General features: G+C 45.3%; 1 protein-coding gene across 3 annotated transcripts; it reads left to right on the top strand.

Moving 5' to 3' along the window:
* Window positions 1-4,230: 4,230 nt before the first annotated feature.
* On the top strand, window positions 4,231-11,796 carry LOC109732800 (homeobox protein KNOX3). 3 transcript variants are annotated; one of them, XM_020291993.2, is made up of 6 exons: window positions 4,231-4,368; window positions 4,461-4,913; window positions 5,121-5,243; window positions 5,348-5,492; window positions 10,920-11,152; window positions 11,271-11,796. In XM_020291993.2, exons 2-6 carry the CDS (start codon window positions 4,530-4,532, stop codon window positions 11,472-11,474), a joined length of 1,089 nt encoding a protein of 362 aa, XP_020147582.1. In that variant the 5' UTR covers window positions 4,231-4,368; window positions 4,461-4,529; the 3' UTR covers window positions 11,475-11,796. The 3 variants fall into 3 exon arrangements, with proteins under 3 accessions (XP_020147582.1, XP_040242467.1, XP_040242466.1); XM_040386533.2 differs by having other exon boundaries at window positions 4,237-4,364; XM_040386532.1 differs by lacking the exon at window positions 4,231-4,368 and having other exon boundaries at window positions 4,375-4,913.
* Window positions 11,797-16,579: the final 4,783 nt, after the last annotated feature.

The following is a 16,579-nucleotide window of genomic DNA, read 5'->3' as shown; positions in this document are numbered from 1 at the left end:
CGGATTCGTTGGATTTTTCTGAGCAACTTTCATGTAGAAAACATTTTCATTCGAGGTACGGTTGATTTTCTATTAATTTTCAAAGATTAAACAATTTTCTGGAATTACTTAAATTAATAGAAAATTAATATGACGTCAGCATGACGTATGTGTGACGTCAGTAGTCAACAGTCCGGTTGACTGGTCAAAACTGACATGGGGGATTCACCTGTCACGGGCAGTGGGTTAAACAGAGTTCAAACTAATCTAAATTTAGTTAGTAAAACTACTGGGCCACCTGTCAGTGTCTGGTTAGGTTAACTAATTAGTTTTATTTATAAAAACGTTTAATTAGCCTAATTAACAGAAAGAGGCCACATGTCATACAGAGGGGGTGAATAGCAACTGCGTTAACCAGAGTCAACGTGGTCAACTGGGGCATCGGGGCCCACTGGCAGCCTCACTAGGGTGGGCCCCACAGGGCCACGTCGGCGCCAGGTCAGCACGGCGGCCGGAGCAAAGCCGGCGACCACAGGAGATGGCGGCGACGCGCGGGATTTGTCCACAGACCATCAAAACGAACACGGCCAGTCACGTTCGAACGCGGAGACGAAGCCGCCTCGAACGACATCGGCGGGAGCGGTTGAGGCGACCAGGAACGTCGACGGCGACTACCGTGGGCGGCGCCGGACTTCGGGCGAAGGTGGTTTTGGCGCTACGGGGCACGGCTGAGGGCGTTCTTGGGTTCTACGGGACGCTGACAATGCGCCGCGTCCAATGGTGCCACCCACGCAAGCCGAAGTGGTCGGAGTTGACCGCCACGATGACGGCAGTCGGCTGCCGGAGTGGGAACTCGACGGGACCGGTGCTAGGGACTACTAGAGGGAGTGAGGGAGGGCGCCTCAGGCATGGTGGCTCACAGTGAAGCCGTAGGGGCGGTGGCAGCGGGCTCGAGGGAGGTCGGGGCGGTGCTGGGGCGACGAATCGCCGACGAGCGGTGGCGGGGACCGTCGGGGAAGACGGGACGATGGCGGCGCTGATGGGGCTTCCCCACCTCGTTTTGGTGAGGTAGTCGACGAAGGCGTCGACGGCGCGCCTCCTGGACCTGCTGGCGAAGCGCGGGGTGGGTGGTGGCCGCGGCTACGACACAGCCATGGCGACGGCGGCGCTCGGTTGAGGTGGGGAGGGGATCTGGAGAGCGAGGGAGAGAGCGGAGTGGGAGAGGGGAGTGGGGTGGTGCAAGTGGAGGCGGGGATCGAGGAGGCGAGGAGGAGCAGGCCTTATCCCCTCGCCTGGGCGTCGCCGGCGAGGCGGGTCCGGCGGGGACGGCGCCTGTAGCGACTCGGGTCGGGGAACAGTGCGAGGGGGAGGAGGCGACCGGGGGGGAGTGTGGCCGGCCTGCTGTGATGGGCCGAGGCCCATGGGAAGGCCAGGAAGGCCAGGGGCTCTCCCACCAAAGAGAAGCACTTCGCTCAGGGACTTCCTCCCTGATTGGATGGATGGCAGGACATGTTCGAGTGATTGACGATATATGACAGTGTGTCCGTTTAGTCACTACTTTCTCTACGACGAAACTTTGAGTTATGCACGACGAAACTTTGTGTTGTAATTAAACCGTCCTCCTCAACGAGCGAAGATCACTCTAGTTAGGGCATTTTGGGTACGATGAACTTTGTTATTTAGGCTGATGATATGTTGCTTCTATTTTTGCTAACTCTATCTCTTTCTGTTGCTCAACTATATATGTTGCATATTATCGACTCATGTGACGACGCAAGTACATAGATCATCGATGGCGAAGAAGTGCTATGCCGTGTACGTAGGGAAGGTTCCAGGAGTGTACAATGAGTGGCATGAGAGTCAGGTCCAGGTGCACCCGCTTTCGGGCGGCAGCCACAGAGGGTTCGATAGCAGAGCCGAAGCGGAAAATAGTTACTTGAGGTTGACGCTAGCGCGAGAGAGGGATCGGAACCGACGCCTAGATAGTTACTTGAGGTTACGCTAGCGCGAGAGAGGGATCGAAACCGACGCTCAGAAACTACTACATTATCACGCTCTTACTCATAGTGATCGCTCTTCTCTTCTATATCTTTGTTTAGATATAGATGATGAAACATGTGTATGTGATGACCATGCAGTTGCTTGTATACGAGACATGTCACTTAAATTGTATCGCTATTTCGTGATTATGAGGAGACGACATGATTTGTGTTGGATGATATGATGAGACTATTATGTGTATGATATGATGAGCATATTGCATGTTTATTATATGGTTAGAATACTGTATAAAACATGTACAAAAACATAGTAAAAATGTAGTAGAAAAAATATGTGAAAATATAGCAGTAGCGCTCTTTGGCAGGAAGCAGTAGCGCGGAACTCAAGCGCTACAGCTAATTAGCAGTAGCGCCGGACTGGAAAACGCTACTGCTAAGCTACTTAGTAGCAGCGCCGGTGAAGACAGCGCTACTTCTAAGTAGGTATAGCAGTAGCGCGGGGCAAACAACACTACCGCTACAAGTCAGCTGTAGCGCCTTACTAGTAGCGCTGGTGCCCGCGCTACTGCTAGGCTTTTCCCTAGTAGTGTTTGGGGAAATATCGACGCAACCTTAAGCCACGTCATGTCCTCCCATTCCTTCGCACACAACAAACATAGGTTAGATATTTCCAATCCACGAGAGAATTTATTTGCCCAAGTCGCCAGAGAATTAGTGGCTAGACACCATGCAAAAACACGCACCTTAGGGGGAGCAGGGCACCCCCATAAATGTGCCCAGACGACACGTCAACCGTCCAGTGCCCTGCTTGCAACGACATAAGTAGGACGAAGACACTCATCAAGAGAAAAGGGTAGCCACTACGGACGATGAAGACACCAGTCTTGTCTGGCGCCCACGCCAAGACATCCGGACCACATCGAGATGAAGTAGGGATCTTCAGAATTTCTTTGATGTCCATCAGGATGAAATGTTGTTGTAGGAGCCTATAGTTCCAAGAGCCGCGATCATCAAGAAGTTCAGCGAATCGGCGCTGCCTAGACCGCCCCTGCACAGAAATCGGTCCACGAGCTACAAGATGAGGAATCCAAGCATCCCGCTAAATGCGCAAACTCTCCCCATTCCCAATCCTCCAGATCAAACCCTTCTTCAAGATCTCAAGATCATGGACTATACCCTGCCAGGATTGGGATCCATTTCCTGAGAAAAACGTGTCCTCCAACCGCCCTTGTGGAAAATATCGAGCTTTAAGAAGTTGGGCACATAAGCTATTCGGGACAGTGAGAATTCTCCAAGCCCGGTGAGCAAAAAGCGCCTGGTTAAACAATCTAAGATCCCTGAAGCCCATCCCTCCATGTGTCTTAGGTTTGATCAACTGGTCCCAGGCGCACCAATGTGTCTTCCTTCTCCCCTGTTGAGCACCCCACCAATAGACCCAGAGCATCCGTGTGAAGTCATCACATACCGATCTTGGCAGTTTGAAGATGCTCATAATATATGTAGGGATGGCCTGGCCGATTGACTCTATAAGAATTTCCCTACCACTTTGCGCTGAGAATCCGTCACCCCATTTGACAATGCACTTTTGTAAGTCTCTGTTGCATACTTTGGAATTTGCCTTTAGACATGCGACCATTAAGAGATGGTAGGCCACAAGTTCAAAGATGTTTTTGTTATGCGCCAACGAGTTCAAGCACGATTAGTTTTCTTGCAGGGCTGTGTGGAAACACAAGGCGGTGAAATCCATCAATCTACAATAGCAATGTCTGCTCTAGTGTATGAGGCCTCCTTTGGTTTTTAGAAATTTTATGAGAATTCTATAGGATAAGATATTAAAGAAATCATTCAGAGCCCTTTCATTTTTAGTAATGGATATTAATTCCTATGTGTGGGGTATGGACCAATCCTTCACATTAAAAAAAACATTAGCGTGGACTTAATGAAAAAATTACTATTCTAAGCATCAAATGACATCTTTTTCGGTATGAAAATTAAGATACATTGTTATCTCACTTTTATGTATGTGATACTCCTATTCTATTTCTATCTTATGAACATCAGAAGGCCGGAGAGTAAATCCTTTGGGCGAAAAAATAGAAAATATAACAAAATCAGCTTCGTCTCGACTGGCGATTCTACAAAAATTCCCTAGAAAGCCACTCCAAGCCCTTCGATTTGACCTGAAAAAGAAAGCCCCACAGACACAGCACTATACATTACAGTACAACAGCGCACCATCCTACACTACACTGTCTCTCTCTCCAAAGGCGCGGTGTGTACTGCAGTATTGCCCTCCAGCTTTTTCCTCTCGCTCCCCATCTCCTTCCCTCTAATGATAGCTTAGAGAGAGAAGGAGAAAAGGCTATTCCGCTCAAGGCAAGGCAGGCAGGTACCCTTCTCCTTCCCCAAACCCAAACCCTTTTTCTCTTTCTCTCCGCCCAAGAACTTCACCTCAAGCTCAATCCGTCTCCTTTTGCGCAGGAGCTAGCTCGGGGACAGCGTCGCCGGGAGAGCTCGATCGCTGCACCACTACATCACTAGAGATAGCCCATGGAGGAGATCGGCCACCACTTCGGGCTGGGAGCCACCGCCCACGGCCAGCACCACAGCCAGCTCCCATGGGGCTCTTCGCCGCTCAGCGCCGTCATCGCGCCGCCCCCACAGCAACAGCAGCAGCAGCAGTCCGCCGGCTATCTGGCGCACAGCCCTCTCTCCCTGAACACGGCGCCGCCCAGTGGAAGCCACGGCGGCGGGAGCGGCTGTAGCAACCCGGTGCTGCAGCTGGCCAACGGCAGCCTCCTGGAGGCGTGCGCCAAGGCGGCCAAGGAGCCGTCGTCGTCGTCCTACGCCGCCGACGTCGAGGCCATCAAGGCCAAGATCATCTCCCACCCCCACTACTCCTCCCTCCTCGCCGCCTACCTCGACTGCCAGAAGGCAAGCGATAGTTCTTAGTAGTACTAGTAACATTAACAGCAGCCCTGCTGTGCTGCATCTGCTTCTGCTCCTGCACGAGTAGTTTCTCTTCTACATCTCATGTCAAACATGAACCATGCATGCTTTCTTGCTTGCCTTTTAATAGTAGCTACAGTTCATCCATGTTTATTGTTGGGAAGTACTTGTGCTTAGCCTTGGTGGTTGTAGGTGGGGGCGCCGCCGGAGGTGTTGGCGAGGCTGACGGCGGTGGCGCAGGACCTGGAGCTGAGACAGCGCACGGCGCTCGGCAGCCTCGGCACCGCGACGGAGCCGGAGTTGGACCAGTTCATGGTGAGCCAATCGATCAATCTTGGAACATTTTCCCTAGGTTGTGTAGCTAGTACTCAGTCACACGAGGTGACCTGTTCGTTCTTGTTTTTCTGTTGCGCGCGCAGGAGGCGTACCATGAGATGCTGGTGAAGTACCGGGAGGAGCTGACGAGGCCGCTGCAGGAGGCCATGGAGTTCCTGAGGAGGGTGGAGACGCAACTCAACTCCCTCTCCATCTCCGGCAGATCGCTGCGCAATATCCTTTCCTCCGGTAAAGAAAACAGCTCGCTAGCTAGCTCCTGCAAGCACGATTCAATCCATCCATCCATACCCCCTCTTGCTACTTGCTATTAATCCCTGCATGATTTCTTCATCTGCTTCTCCCTATTCTGATTTCTTCTTCATCTACTTGCGCATCAAAATTTATTGGTTTCGACTTAACAGATTTTTTAAATGTGAAATTTCCTGGGTCCGTGAAAAACAATTCCATAATAACTATCGTTTTCTCGTGCATCCTGGTATATATGATTGTGCCTGCATCTGCATGTGCGGAACTGTGCGCACGAATGGGTAGAGGGTTTTCCTCATCAGGGTGCTCTTGGTGTTCTAATGTCGCGGCATTCCTCGTCAGGGTTTCCCCCCGAAAAGATTCTTTCCCGGCTTGGCCGCTGGCTTTTCCTGAAGGAGCATGCGTACGAGAGATTCTTCTAACCTGGGCATCCATGGATCTTTTCTTCTGCTGGAAAGGAATGGTCCTCTCCTCTCCAAACACATGCGCATCAGTTTCTTCCATTCACACACCTTCTCATCGTACTCCATGATTGATGACAGATTAACTGCGCAAAAAACCATTGATTGATTTCCTCCTCCAGATCGATGAGTTGGTGGTGTGTTTCGGTTCTTGAAATTTATGTGGCGTTAGAATGATTCCTTTTCGGGAGGAGCATGTGCATGTGCCTCCGAGTGGTTCTTGCTTCAGCCATCTTTTCCCCATGCTGATGGAAGGAAACCCAGCCAGCCTTCTTCTTCTAGGGTTTTGGGGGTGGCACTGTGCAGCCCAACAGTGCAAGGCCGAGGAGTCTCACTGCCGTATGTCAGTGGAGCAAGTACTACATGTACACACATGCATGTGTAGTGAGTGTTACTGTGTAGAGAGAGAGAGAGAGACGCTCAGCTCAGCTCAGCTCATCCCCCATCTGTCACGCAAGCCAGAACAACATTCTTGTCATCTTTCTCCCTCCCTCAAGAAATCCATGCAGCTACCTCTTGTCCTAGAATCTTTTTGTTCCGTGGTGTGGTCTTCCAGATGTACATGCATGCATAGATCATAGGGTCAGACGTGTGTTCTTAGTCTTTGCTAGATTTTGTTTTAAAATGCACATGTACAGGGTGTGCAAGGCGAACACGATGATGCCAGGGCCTTTCTAATGACCTATCACGAGGCTATAGTGGCAACTGGTACTACCCACACACCTGCACAGTCGTTCAGTGCCCAGGGCTTTCACTCACGTCTGCTGCCAGCACTGGTACTGGAGCAGTACTAGCTAGTACCATGCCACACAATCACTTCATTATTGGAGCATGCGGTGCAGCCATCTGATGTGTTGTTGTAGATCAATAGTAGAGCCTTCAGATTTCCATGAATCAACCCCCCTCAAAGCTCAGGTCAATCCTGTGCAATTTTTTTTTTTGAAATGGTATGTTTCAGATACTAGATGCATAGGTAGACAGATGAGTAAATAGCATATGTGGCTGGGGTTAGTTCTTTGTGTGTGTTCTGATGGGTTCTGACCAGTTGCAGTGGCATGGCATGGACTGCCAGACACTGGTCTATGTGCCTCGAGAACCATAGAAACGGTTAAGTGCTGCCATTATTTGATGTGAGATCTCCAGCAATTTATGCGTGATCTCCTTGGCAGCAATATTATATGCATGCTAGCTCGATCTAGTACTAGTGTAGGAGTAGCTAGACTAGATACCATGTTGCTGTATTTTGCGACAGCCTTATCTATGGTCTCTCTCTCATGAATAATGGCGGTCAAGAGACATTGGATGCTTTCCGAGGCGAGTCCAAGTTCAAACCCGTCTGCGTTTTTCAGACGTCAACTCATATTTCTCCTCAGCTTCAATTGTTCTTTGTCCTATATACTTCTTGCTAGACTACTGGAGTGCTCCACGTATCTACATGTGTTCTCCTTTCTTTTCTTTTCAGTGTTTCCAAGAGAATGTTATCTACATGTGTTCTCCTTTCTTTTCTTTTCAGTGTTTCCAAGAGAATGACAAAATTGTTTTGGAGAAAACAAGATAAGGATAACGTAGTTTCCTAACAGCACAAGTTAAAGGGCAAAATGCTAGACTAATTACCACAACATATCTCCTGTTAATAAATTGCATTTACAAATTAGATGTATGGAGTTTTGCTCATCAGAAAACAACAAGGCTTTCTTTTCTGATTGATGTTCCACCCGTCCTCCAAGATTCTTCGTTGCATGCATTCTTTCAAGGCCATGCAAAAGCAGGGGACACAGATATCACGAGTTTCCGTTTGTCTTGAGGTAAGGCCAAAAGAGATACTGAAAACTTGCCTGGTAGTAAAAAGCAACCAAAAGAAAACAAAAGGGTAAAGGGCTGACTGAGTTTACATTGGAATGTCACCGGAAAAGACAATGCAACTGGAGAAAAACACACATGCATGACTTGACGATTTGATGAGATGCTTTCATCTGCATGCATGCATGTCTTCGTTAACAAAATCCTTCAGATAATCATTTGCATCTCAATGCATTGTTTCTGTGGTTTCTACTAGATCCCAGGTTTAAACCCAAGAACTTCCGTGGGAAGTAGTTTTTTGGCTTGGCAAATCCATAATCATTTGCTTCCGTTCTTAGCTTGACAAGCTTCATGCCTTTCCACTGCATACAATACCATGTCAAGGCTCTGTACAGCATGCCTAGTTATATACTCAGCATTCTTCTGATTTTATTTGGTAATGCATGTGTGAGGTCTTTCATATTTGCTGCTTCAGTTTTGTTTTTTGAGAAGCTGGCTTATTTGATATAATATATGCAAGAATAAGTTGATGACGTGACTCCTGTGGCATGGCTTAATTTAGGGCGTTTGTCCTATAGATGGTACTACGTAGATTGTTCCGTTGAGTAATTATGGAAAAGCATAGTAATCACTAGTTATCAATGATTACCAGAAAACAATTCTATTTAACTTTCAAAAGCATTGTTAACACATTCTGGCACAAGATGTGATCAATCCTCTTGAACTATATTACTGTATAACATTGTTCCTATGGAGGAATAGGAATACTTCATATGAAGTGGAACATGTTTGTAAAGACATGTTTTATAAAGAATCTCCTAAATGCACTGATAGAAAATACATTCCTTTACTAAAATTTGATCACAAAATAATACCCATGATTTTTACCCTCCCTACACATCTTATTTGTACAGGAGTATTTTAGCATTTTTTCCAAAGAGTAGTTATTCTTCCATTTCTTTTTAGCATACCATCGCGCTTTCTCCAAGTCTTGTATCCTAAGCTCCTAACTAGTCCAGTATAGGTACCATATGCACCATGCATCAACATAACCGAAATCTGAAGAAAAATAACATTACTAACAACATTGCTACCTCATCATAAGGTGCTCACATATGCACATGTACTATATTTGCACTATACGTATTGGACAGCATGATTTATTTCTAATATAATGTGGTAAAATTGTGAGACACGTATAATTTATATGTAATGATTTTCTTTCGCCAGATTTATGACATTATTTTCATCTGGTGAATCCATATAACTTGATACTCCCTCCATTCCAAGAGAAGTTCTAGGTTTATCTTAAGTCAACCTTGCTCAAGTTTGACCAACTCTATAAAAAACTGTGCTAAGATCGTACGGAAATATATGCCATAAAGAATCTCAAGAGACTGATTTGGTGTTATAGATGTTAATATATTTTTCTATAGACTTGGTCAAACTTAAACGATGTTGACTTGGGATAAATCCAGAACTTCAATTTGAAACGGAGGTAGTATGTCAAAGTACATTCAAATCTGTGCTCAGGAAGTATCAACTATCACTGGACATGGGTTTCTTATGAATGTTTGTGGAAAGAGGGAATTCCTTCGATCCACATTTGACAAACTATTATGAAGCAGCTTTATCCCCCCCCCCCCCCCCCCCCTCCCAAAAAAAAGGTTAAATGGACTTGCACTCTTCTGTTCCATTTTATCTTTACTTACTAATCCCTCCGTCCCAAAATGAGTGTCTTGGATTTGTCCAAAAATGGATGTATCTAGACACGAACAAGTCTAGATACATCCACTTTTTGGCAAATCTGAGACACTTATTTTGGAACGGAGGGAGTATTACATACCTCCAAAATGTTGTACCGCTTTCTCAAAAAGAAAACTGTACCGCTTACCCCTTTTGAATGGCATTTTGAACGCTTTATAAAGGAACTAGCTTTATTTGGGGAAGCCTACGGGGCATTATGCACACCTGAACATTTTGCATTAAACTGCTTACACAGTCATTAGGGTTTCCATTGCAGGGTAGGGGTAAGAGAGGAGGGTAGGGTTCCCAATCATGTATAAGGTGTCACATAGAAACCAGCTTTATATGTGGTGCTTCTCTCTTCCAACTTGCCTTCATTTGTTAAAATGAAAATCCATATAGTCTTGGAGATCAATCCACACCACACCGTACACATTTTCTTTTTTACGAAAATGCAGTTTGCAAATTGATACATATAATTCACAAGCATATTACCAACTTATATATCGAGTTATGAACACATGATTATCTCATCTTCATACTGTTAAGCTTCATGCACTAGCCAACGCAACCAGAACTCCGAAATGATGGAAAGGGCTAGGAAATCCACATATACACTTCAACACCCCCTCTCACCCTATAGGGAGACAAAGGAGGGCAACAACAATTTTTGGAAAAATTGCGAAAGGCAGGACTTGAACTCAAGACCTTAACTCTAATACCATGTTAAGCTTCATGCACTAGCCAATGCAACCAAAAGTACGAACTGCTAGAAAGGGCTAGGCAATCCACATATACACTTATAAGCATAAAATAGTTAAGTAAATAAATGGATTACGTACGATAAATATGTAACTTGCTAATTGCCCATGATTGAATTCATGCAAGATTAAGTTCCCTGTTATTTTACTTCTCACATGTGCAGTGGCTACTTGATGTTTATTCACTAAATCGTGAAGACATTCTCTCCTTTTGTTTGAAACTGCTATTTGTTTTATCTATTGATCCTAATTAATTAATTTTCCTGTCTACTACCATGAGAAACCAACAATCTGGTTTCATCCCTTATTATATACACCCTCCGTTCGCAAATATAAGATGTTCTAACTTTTCGTGAATCAGATGTATATAGACACGTTTGAGTGTGTTTGTTCACTCATTTCAGTTTGTATGTAGTCCATGTTCACTCATTTCAGTCCGTATGTAGTCCATACTAAAATATCCAAAACATATTATATTTGTGAATGGAGGTAGTATTTGTCAAGACAAAAGCTGGATGTGTCTACAACCTACATTGTTCTCTTTTTTGGGATGAACCTACATTGATCTGGCTATGTAAAAGCGAGTTCATACCTTGTTTCTTACTTTACTAACAAATTTCATTTGATATGTGTAAATTAAGGCTCTTCCGAGGAAGATCAAGAAGGCAGCGGAGGGGAGACAGAGCTTCCTGAGATTGATGCCCACGGCGTGGACCAGGAGCTGAAGCACCATCTCCTGAAGAAGTACAGTGGGTACCTGAGCTCCCTGAAGCAAGAGCTGTCAAAGAAGAAGAAGAAAGGAAAGCTCCCGAAGGATGCTCGCCAGCAGCTCCTCAGCTGGTGGGAGATGCACTACAAGTGGCCTTATCCCTCGGTATACAAATCTTCCAAGTTTCGACATATATGTAGTCTCACACTTCCAGTATTGATACTGAGCATTTCTAGAACTTCTCTTCTCGATATAAACTTGACGATTTGCATTTTTCCAACAGGAGAGCCAGAAGGTGGCGCTGGCAGAGTCGACGGGCCTGGACCTGAAGCAGATCAACAACTGGTTCATCAACCAGAGGAAGCGCCACTGGAAGCCGTCGGACGAGATGCAGTTCGTGATGATGGACGCGTACCACCCACCTAACGCCGCCTTCTACATGGACGGCCACTTCGTCAACGACAGCGGGCTCTACAGGTTCGGCTAGCTCGGCCAGGCCTCGTCTCTTACCGTTACCGGTGACCTTGGTCGGCGCCAATGGCGGCGACCGAGTGCCTTATGCTGAAGCACTTGGGGACCGACGACCGAAGCTAGTTAAGTTAGCGTTTGTGTGCCGCATGCGAGCTGGAAGGAGGCCGCATGCTTATTTTGTTTATCATCACTACTTATACCTACGTACCTATCATTTATGCATGGACTCGATCGCCTTTGTGTGGTTTTGTAGCGATTGACGCGACCATATGGACAACCGCCTGTTTGCTGCGACATGCCTTGCTACGCGCATGCTTGAATAATTTGCCTTCTCTCTACCTACCTGTGCATCTTTCTGAATTTGTTCATGCCTGCTAATGATCGATATGGTTGCAAAAGGGACGATCCAAAGTTCTGTGTGCTTGAATCGTTGGCCGTTTTGTTCTTTGACTGCTTCAGTAGTTTGGTGTCAGTTGAGCCATTGAAGGCAGTTCGACTAGGTCAGGTGACATTATTTGGTTGGGTTATGCTGTAAATATATCACGTGTGCAATTAATGGGGCGGCCGGGTTTACACTTACAAAGTTTGTTTTTCTAAGTTTTTTACAGTAATGAAGCTAGCTAACTAACTAACTACAAAATTTTGCTAAAAAGTAACTACAAAATTGTGTCTAGAAAAACTAATCACAAATTAATTAACTAGCAACTAACATATCTAGCTAGCTAACTATCTAATCATTAACTAACTAGCTAGCATTTGCAAATATTTCACACATCTGCATTTTAACAAAAGATAGCAATTTTTACTACTAACTTCCTTTTCTTTTTATATTTTCTTCCATTTTCTTTCTCTTTACTGATCTTTTTTTAAACAATATTGTAAATACTCTAGTACACATCAATTGACATATCTATACAAATTAGAATGCTATATCCTCTTCATCCCCTCACTCTTAATCATAAAAATCATTAATACGTATCCTTTCAAACTTATCCATAGCAATTCCCATGTCATCCCATATCAAATTTCATCATCCATACATGTAATTTTATACCATCCAATAAATATTAACCTAGATATAGTAACTACCAATACTATATAACAACTATTGACTAATTAATAACTCACTAAACACTTAAAAATATACATTTGACCTAAAGAAAAAAATCAAAAAAGAAGAAGAAGCTCACCTCGCGTGGTGATTGCCAGCTGGCGGGGGAGGCGAGCTGGTGTCATAGGAGGTCTTCCAGAGCTGCTAGGATCGGTCGGCTGAGTGCGCAGCCAGCAGCGTAGGCGCTGAAGAGCGGGGAGGCCGACGGAGGAGTTGGTGGGAGACGTGGAGGCAGACGGTAGTTGTGGGAATCTGGAGGCTAGCGGCGCGGCGGTGGGGGCAGTGGTTAGGTGAAGGGGGCACAGCAGCGACGATCGCTATATTGTTTACCAGTTTTGCTAAAGCACATCTAGATGTGCTATGAGATTGCACATCTAAATCCTATGTCATTGATCTTATGATGAGATTTGTGTAGATATTTTCTTTTCCTTTTTTGTCTTTCTCTCTATACTTAATTCACCCACTTAGATGTGCAATAACTAGAGCACATCTAGATGTGCCCTAGACACACCCTTTACAGCCGCGCCAGCCGGCCACGCGTGATCTATTTTTTATAGGAATGGGGGGGGGGTGAAGGGTCAGTTCTTTCCCAAGTGTTTTCTGTTGGGTACTCGACAAATCCCTGGCCCCTGAGATTCCTTGTTAAAAATGAAAATTGTAAATCTATGCTGAGTTTCCATTAATCAAAACTTGGCAAAGGCCGCACCGCTGTCACGGTGTCGTTGCCTAGCCCGTGATGGGACCCATCTGTCGGTGCTTTGTCGGGTTCGCTATATGCGGAACTTGCGAAGGCGAGACATTGCCGATTTTTACCTATTCACCGAGTTCTTCCTCGTCGGCACTGGGAAAAACTCATTTTTTTTAAAACGGAGGTGTACCCCCGGCCTCTGCATCATGCTGATGCATGCAGCCATCTTATTAAAAAGCCACAAAAGTATCACAAAGTCATCCCGATATTACAGCTCGCAGGCGGAGCAAAATAAAGAAAAATAAAGTATACTCTCAAAATTACAACCGGTAAGACGAAATAAAGGATACGCTCTCTAGACTCCTATCCTATTATGCGACCGCCATCCGAACCGGTTGAATATAACCCGTGCTACTATCTCCCAGTGGGTTCACCCAGTAACCAAAGGCTCCCTGGAGTCCATAGGAGTGAGTAATGACCACGTACGGATCCATGCGGTAGCTCTGAAGATGACCTGCAAGAAATTTAAATTATGTTGACTGTTAAAGATCAAATCATTTCGACAATTCCATATAGCCCACAAAAGCGCACATATTCCAATCCGAATACGAGCTGCGGTAGTATGTTCAACCCCAGTTAACCACGTTCCGCACAACGATTCACTATCAACTGGAGGATTAATGTTGAAGGCAATATGAATGGTTCTCCAAAGCAATTTGGCGAGTGGGCAATCAAGAAATAAGTGTTGTATTGTTTCGTCATGATCACAAAAACAACAACGTGAACTACCTACCCACCGCCTTTTGATTAAATTATCCTTGGTAAGGATGACTTGCTTATGGACAAACCACATAAAAATTTAATACGCAAGGGGACCTTAGTCTTCCAAATAGACAACGATCTTGAGATTGGGCCAGAATTAATCAAGTCCATATAGAAAGTTTTCACCGTAAAAACCCCATTTTTAGCTAGTGTCCAAAGTATCGAGTCCGGCTGGTCGGAAAGTTGAACATCTATCAATCTCCGAATCAAATGCAACCAAGCAGTCCATCGCTCATCAACTGGGAAAAACTCATATTGCTGAGTTTCCTTTTCTTGCCGAGTCCATTTAGCCTGGTTCTTGGCAAACTGATATTTTGCCAAACTCGGTAAACATTTGGAAGTAGGCATTTTCGGCAATTCCAGCAGAGTATATCTTTGTATCATCATGTAAATCATTTGAGATTTAGGTCCAGCAAAACATTTTCAGTTTTCATAATTCAGCCGAAAGAATTACCAACATTGGAACCATGAAAATTGATGTGGCTAGATCTTTCATCAATATACTTGAGTCATTTTACAGTGCATCCGGACGATATGGACCGTCCGTCGGAGCGAATTCGATGGTCCAAATCTGATGCAATACGCTGATGTCACGTGTATTATATCAGACCCCGAGGGGCATTTTCGGGAGAAAAAATATTTTGAACTGATCAGATTTTTCCTCCCAAATATTTCAAGGGTATTCTCGGTACAAATTTCAGGGCTATTTTCGGTTCGATTTTTATCCCGTTCGGTAGGGTTTATTCCTCGCCGCCGCTAGGGTTTTATTCCTCACCGCCGCTAGGGTAAAATGACGGCTAATCCTCGCCGGCAGGATCTAGCCGCGCATCGCGGCCCCTCCCTCCCTCCACCCAGTTCCCTCGCGATCTCAGAACAACCTTTTCAACGAAGAACACGAGAGGAGACGCACTTCCCTCTCTTCTGCGGCTGCCGACGGAGATTCGGCGCTATCCCACCTCCCAGTCCTTCATGCGGGTGCCTACAGCCACAAGGTTATAGGCAACCTCGTTCCCACACCCCAATTGGTTGTTTGCGTCCTCTACGCCTCTTTGCCATGGCCACAGCTTTGATCTAGCCATGCATCTCGTCCGAAGGCAACGTGGTTGGGTATGGATCATGTTCTGCGGGACTAGATGAAGCCGGCCGCCGGCCTCGACGGCCAGCCCCATTCATCCAGCCCTGTCTGCAAGATCTACGAACGTTCAATCGTTGCATTCATACACTTATACATTTCATTCAACATGTATTCTTTCAATTTGGCTGATAGGTGAGATTTGGAGATCAATAGAGATGATAAGCTGTTAATTTTGGAATGTACTATAAACAATTCATAGCTTATGTTGCTCAATATGTATGATGCTCGCTTCTTCTTGTGCAATTGCTGGACTGGGATCAACAGACTTGGCATGTGCTTTATAAGAAAAATTAGATTCACATGGGATATCCACCGTTTGAAAATTGGTGTTAATTCTTATTATGATGTTTTAGCCTTGTTACGCCGAGAGTAATGATCCTCGCAAAAAGCAGAGAGAAAGGAATGAGCATTCGATTCTTCCATATGTTGCATTTTGTTCTTCCGTGTTTAGTTATGTCCAACATTTGTTACATGCACACACTTGAGAAGGTTAGTACAAGTAGTAATCTTTCCTCTGTTTTGTAGGGCTATGACAAAACATGCTATGTGATTCCCTGAGGCAGGATGGATGTACCATGCCCACCCCATTGTGCTCCTGAAGGTGATCCCTTCAATTCAGCACACGTCCTACCATGCCACACCATGGTCGTTGCAGCACCTGCAGAGGCCCCCTATGGTACGTGCTTTACTCTGGTTATCCTGATGCTCTCTTTTATTGGCTTTGCGGCCTGCCTACGAGACATTGACTGTGCCGTTTTCTGGGATTGCGCGTTGATTCGTGCAGTATTTTTTCTTCTGTTGTGAGGCTATGCTCATGATCGTACCTTTTTCTCTCGTATGAAAATAGACATGTCATAATCCATTATTCTTCTAGGGTTGCCCGTGCACTGTAATTGGTCTGAACCTTGCCCAGGCACTGTTACTGTCACATAGTTGTAAAAAGCAAATATAGATTTCTACGATATCCTGTAGAGACCAAATTTATTTCAAGCAAAGTATTGTAACCAATATTATTGAAGTTTCACAACTTGACTCATCCGCAATGGACTAAGAACACGGCTAGGAAACCTTCTTCGGGACTAAAACCCAACCACACCCTACTCTATCGCTTTATGGCCAAGTGTACACTCCACATGTAAGAATGAACCACAATGCTGGACTAACTGCTTGCATCCTCGTCGTCTTGAACCACAGCTGCATCTGATAGCCTAGCATGGTACTACTTGAACCTATTCTAGTATTTCATTTTGTTGTAGGGTGAATCGACAAGCACAACAGGTAGCTCTCTTCTGAATTTGTCGATGTAGGCCTGCATGCGAGGATATGATAGTATCGTTCCATACGTTTCAGAAAATGACAGAATTT

This window comes from Aegilops tauschii, chromosome 4 (genome assembly GCF_002575655.3).
Source record: "Aegilops tauschii subsp. strangulata cultivar AL8/78 chromosome 4, Aet v6.0, whole genome shotgun sequence".
Classification (NCBI taxonomy): domain Eukaryota; kingdom Viridiplantae; phylum Streptophyta; class Magnoliopsida; order Poales; family Poaceae; genus Aegilops; species Aegilops tauschii.
The sequence above is the reverse complement of the archived record's forward strand: the minus strand, read 5'-3'. Positions and strand labels throughout refer to the sequence as shown.

Excerpts from the sequence above, each read along its gene's own strand:
- LOC109732800 (XM_020291993.2), top strand. The coding sequence starts at position 4,530 with ATGGAGGAGATCGGCCACCACTTCGGGCTGGGAGCCACCGCCCACGGC. Across the intron at positions 4,914-5,120 it reads CCTACCTCGACTGCCAGAAG|GTGGGGGCGCCGCCGGAGGT; the intron begins GCAAGCGATAGT and ends TGGTGGTTGTAG. Across the intron at positions 5,244-5,347 it reads CGGAGTTGGACCAGTTCATG|GAGGCGTACCATGAGATGCT; the intron begins GTGAGCCAATCG and ends TTGCGCGCGCAG.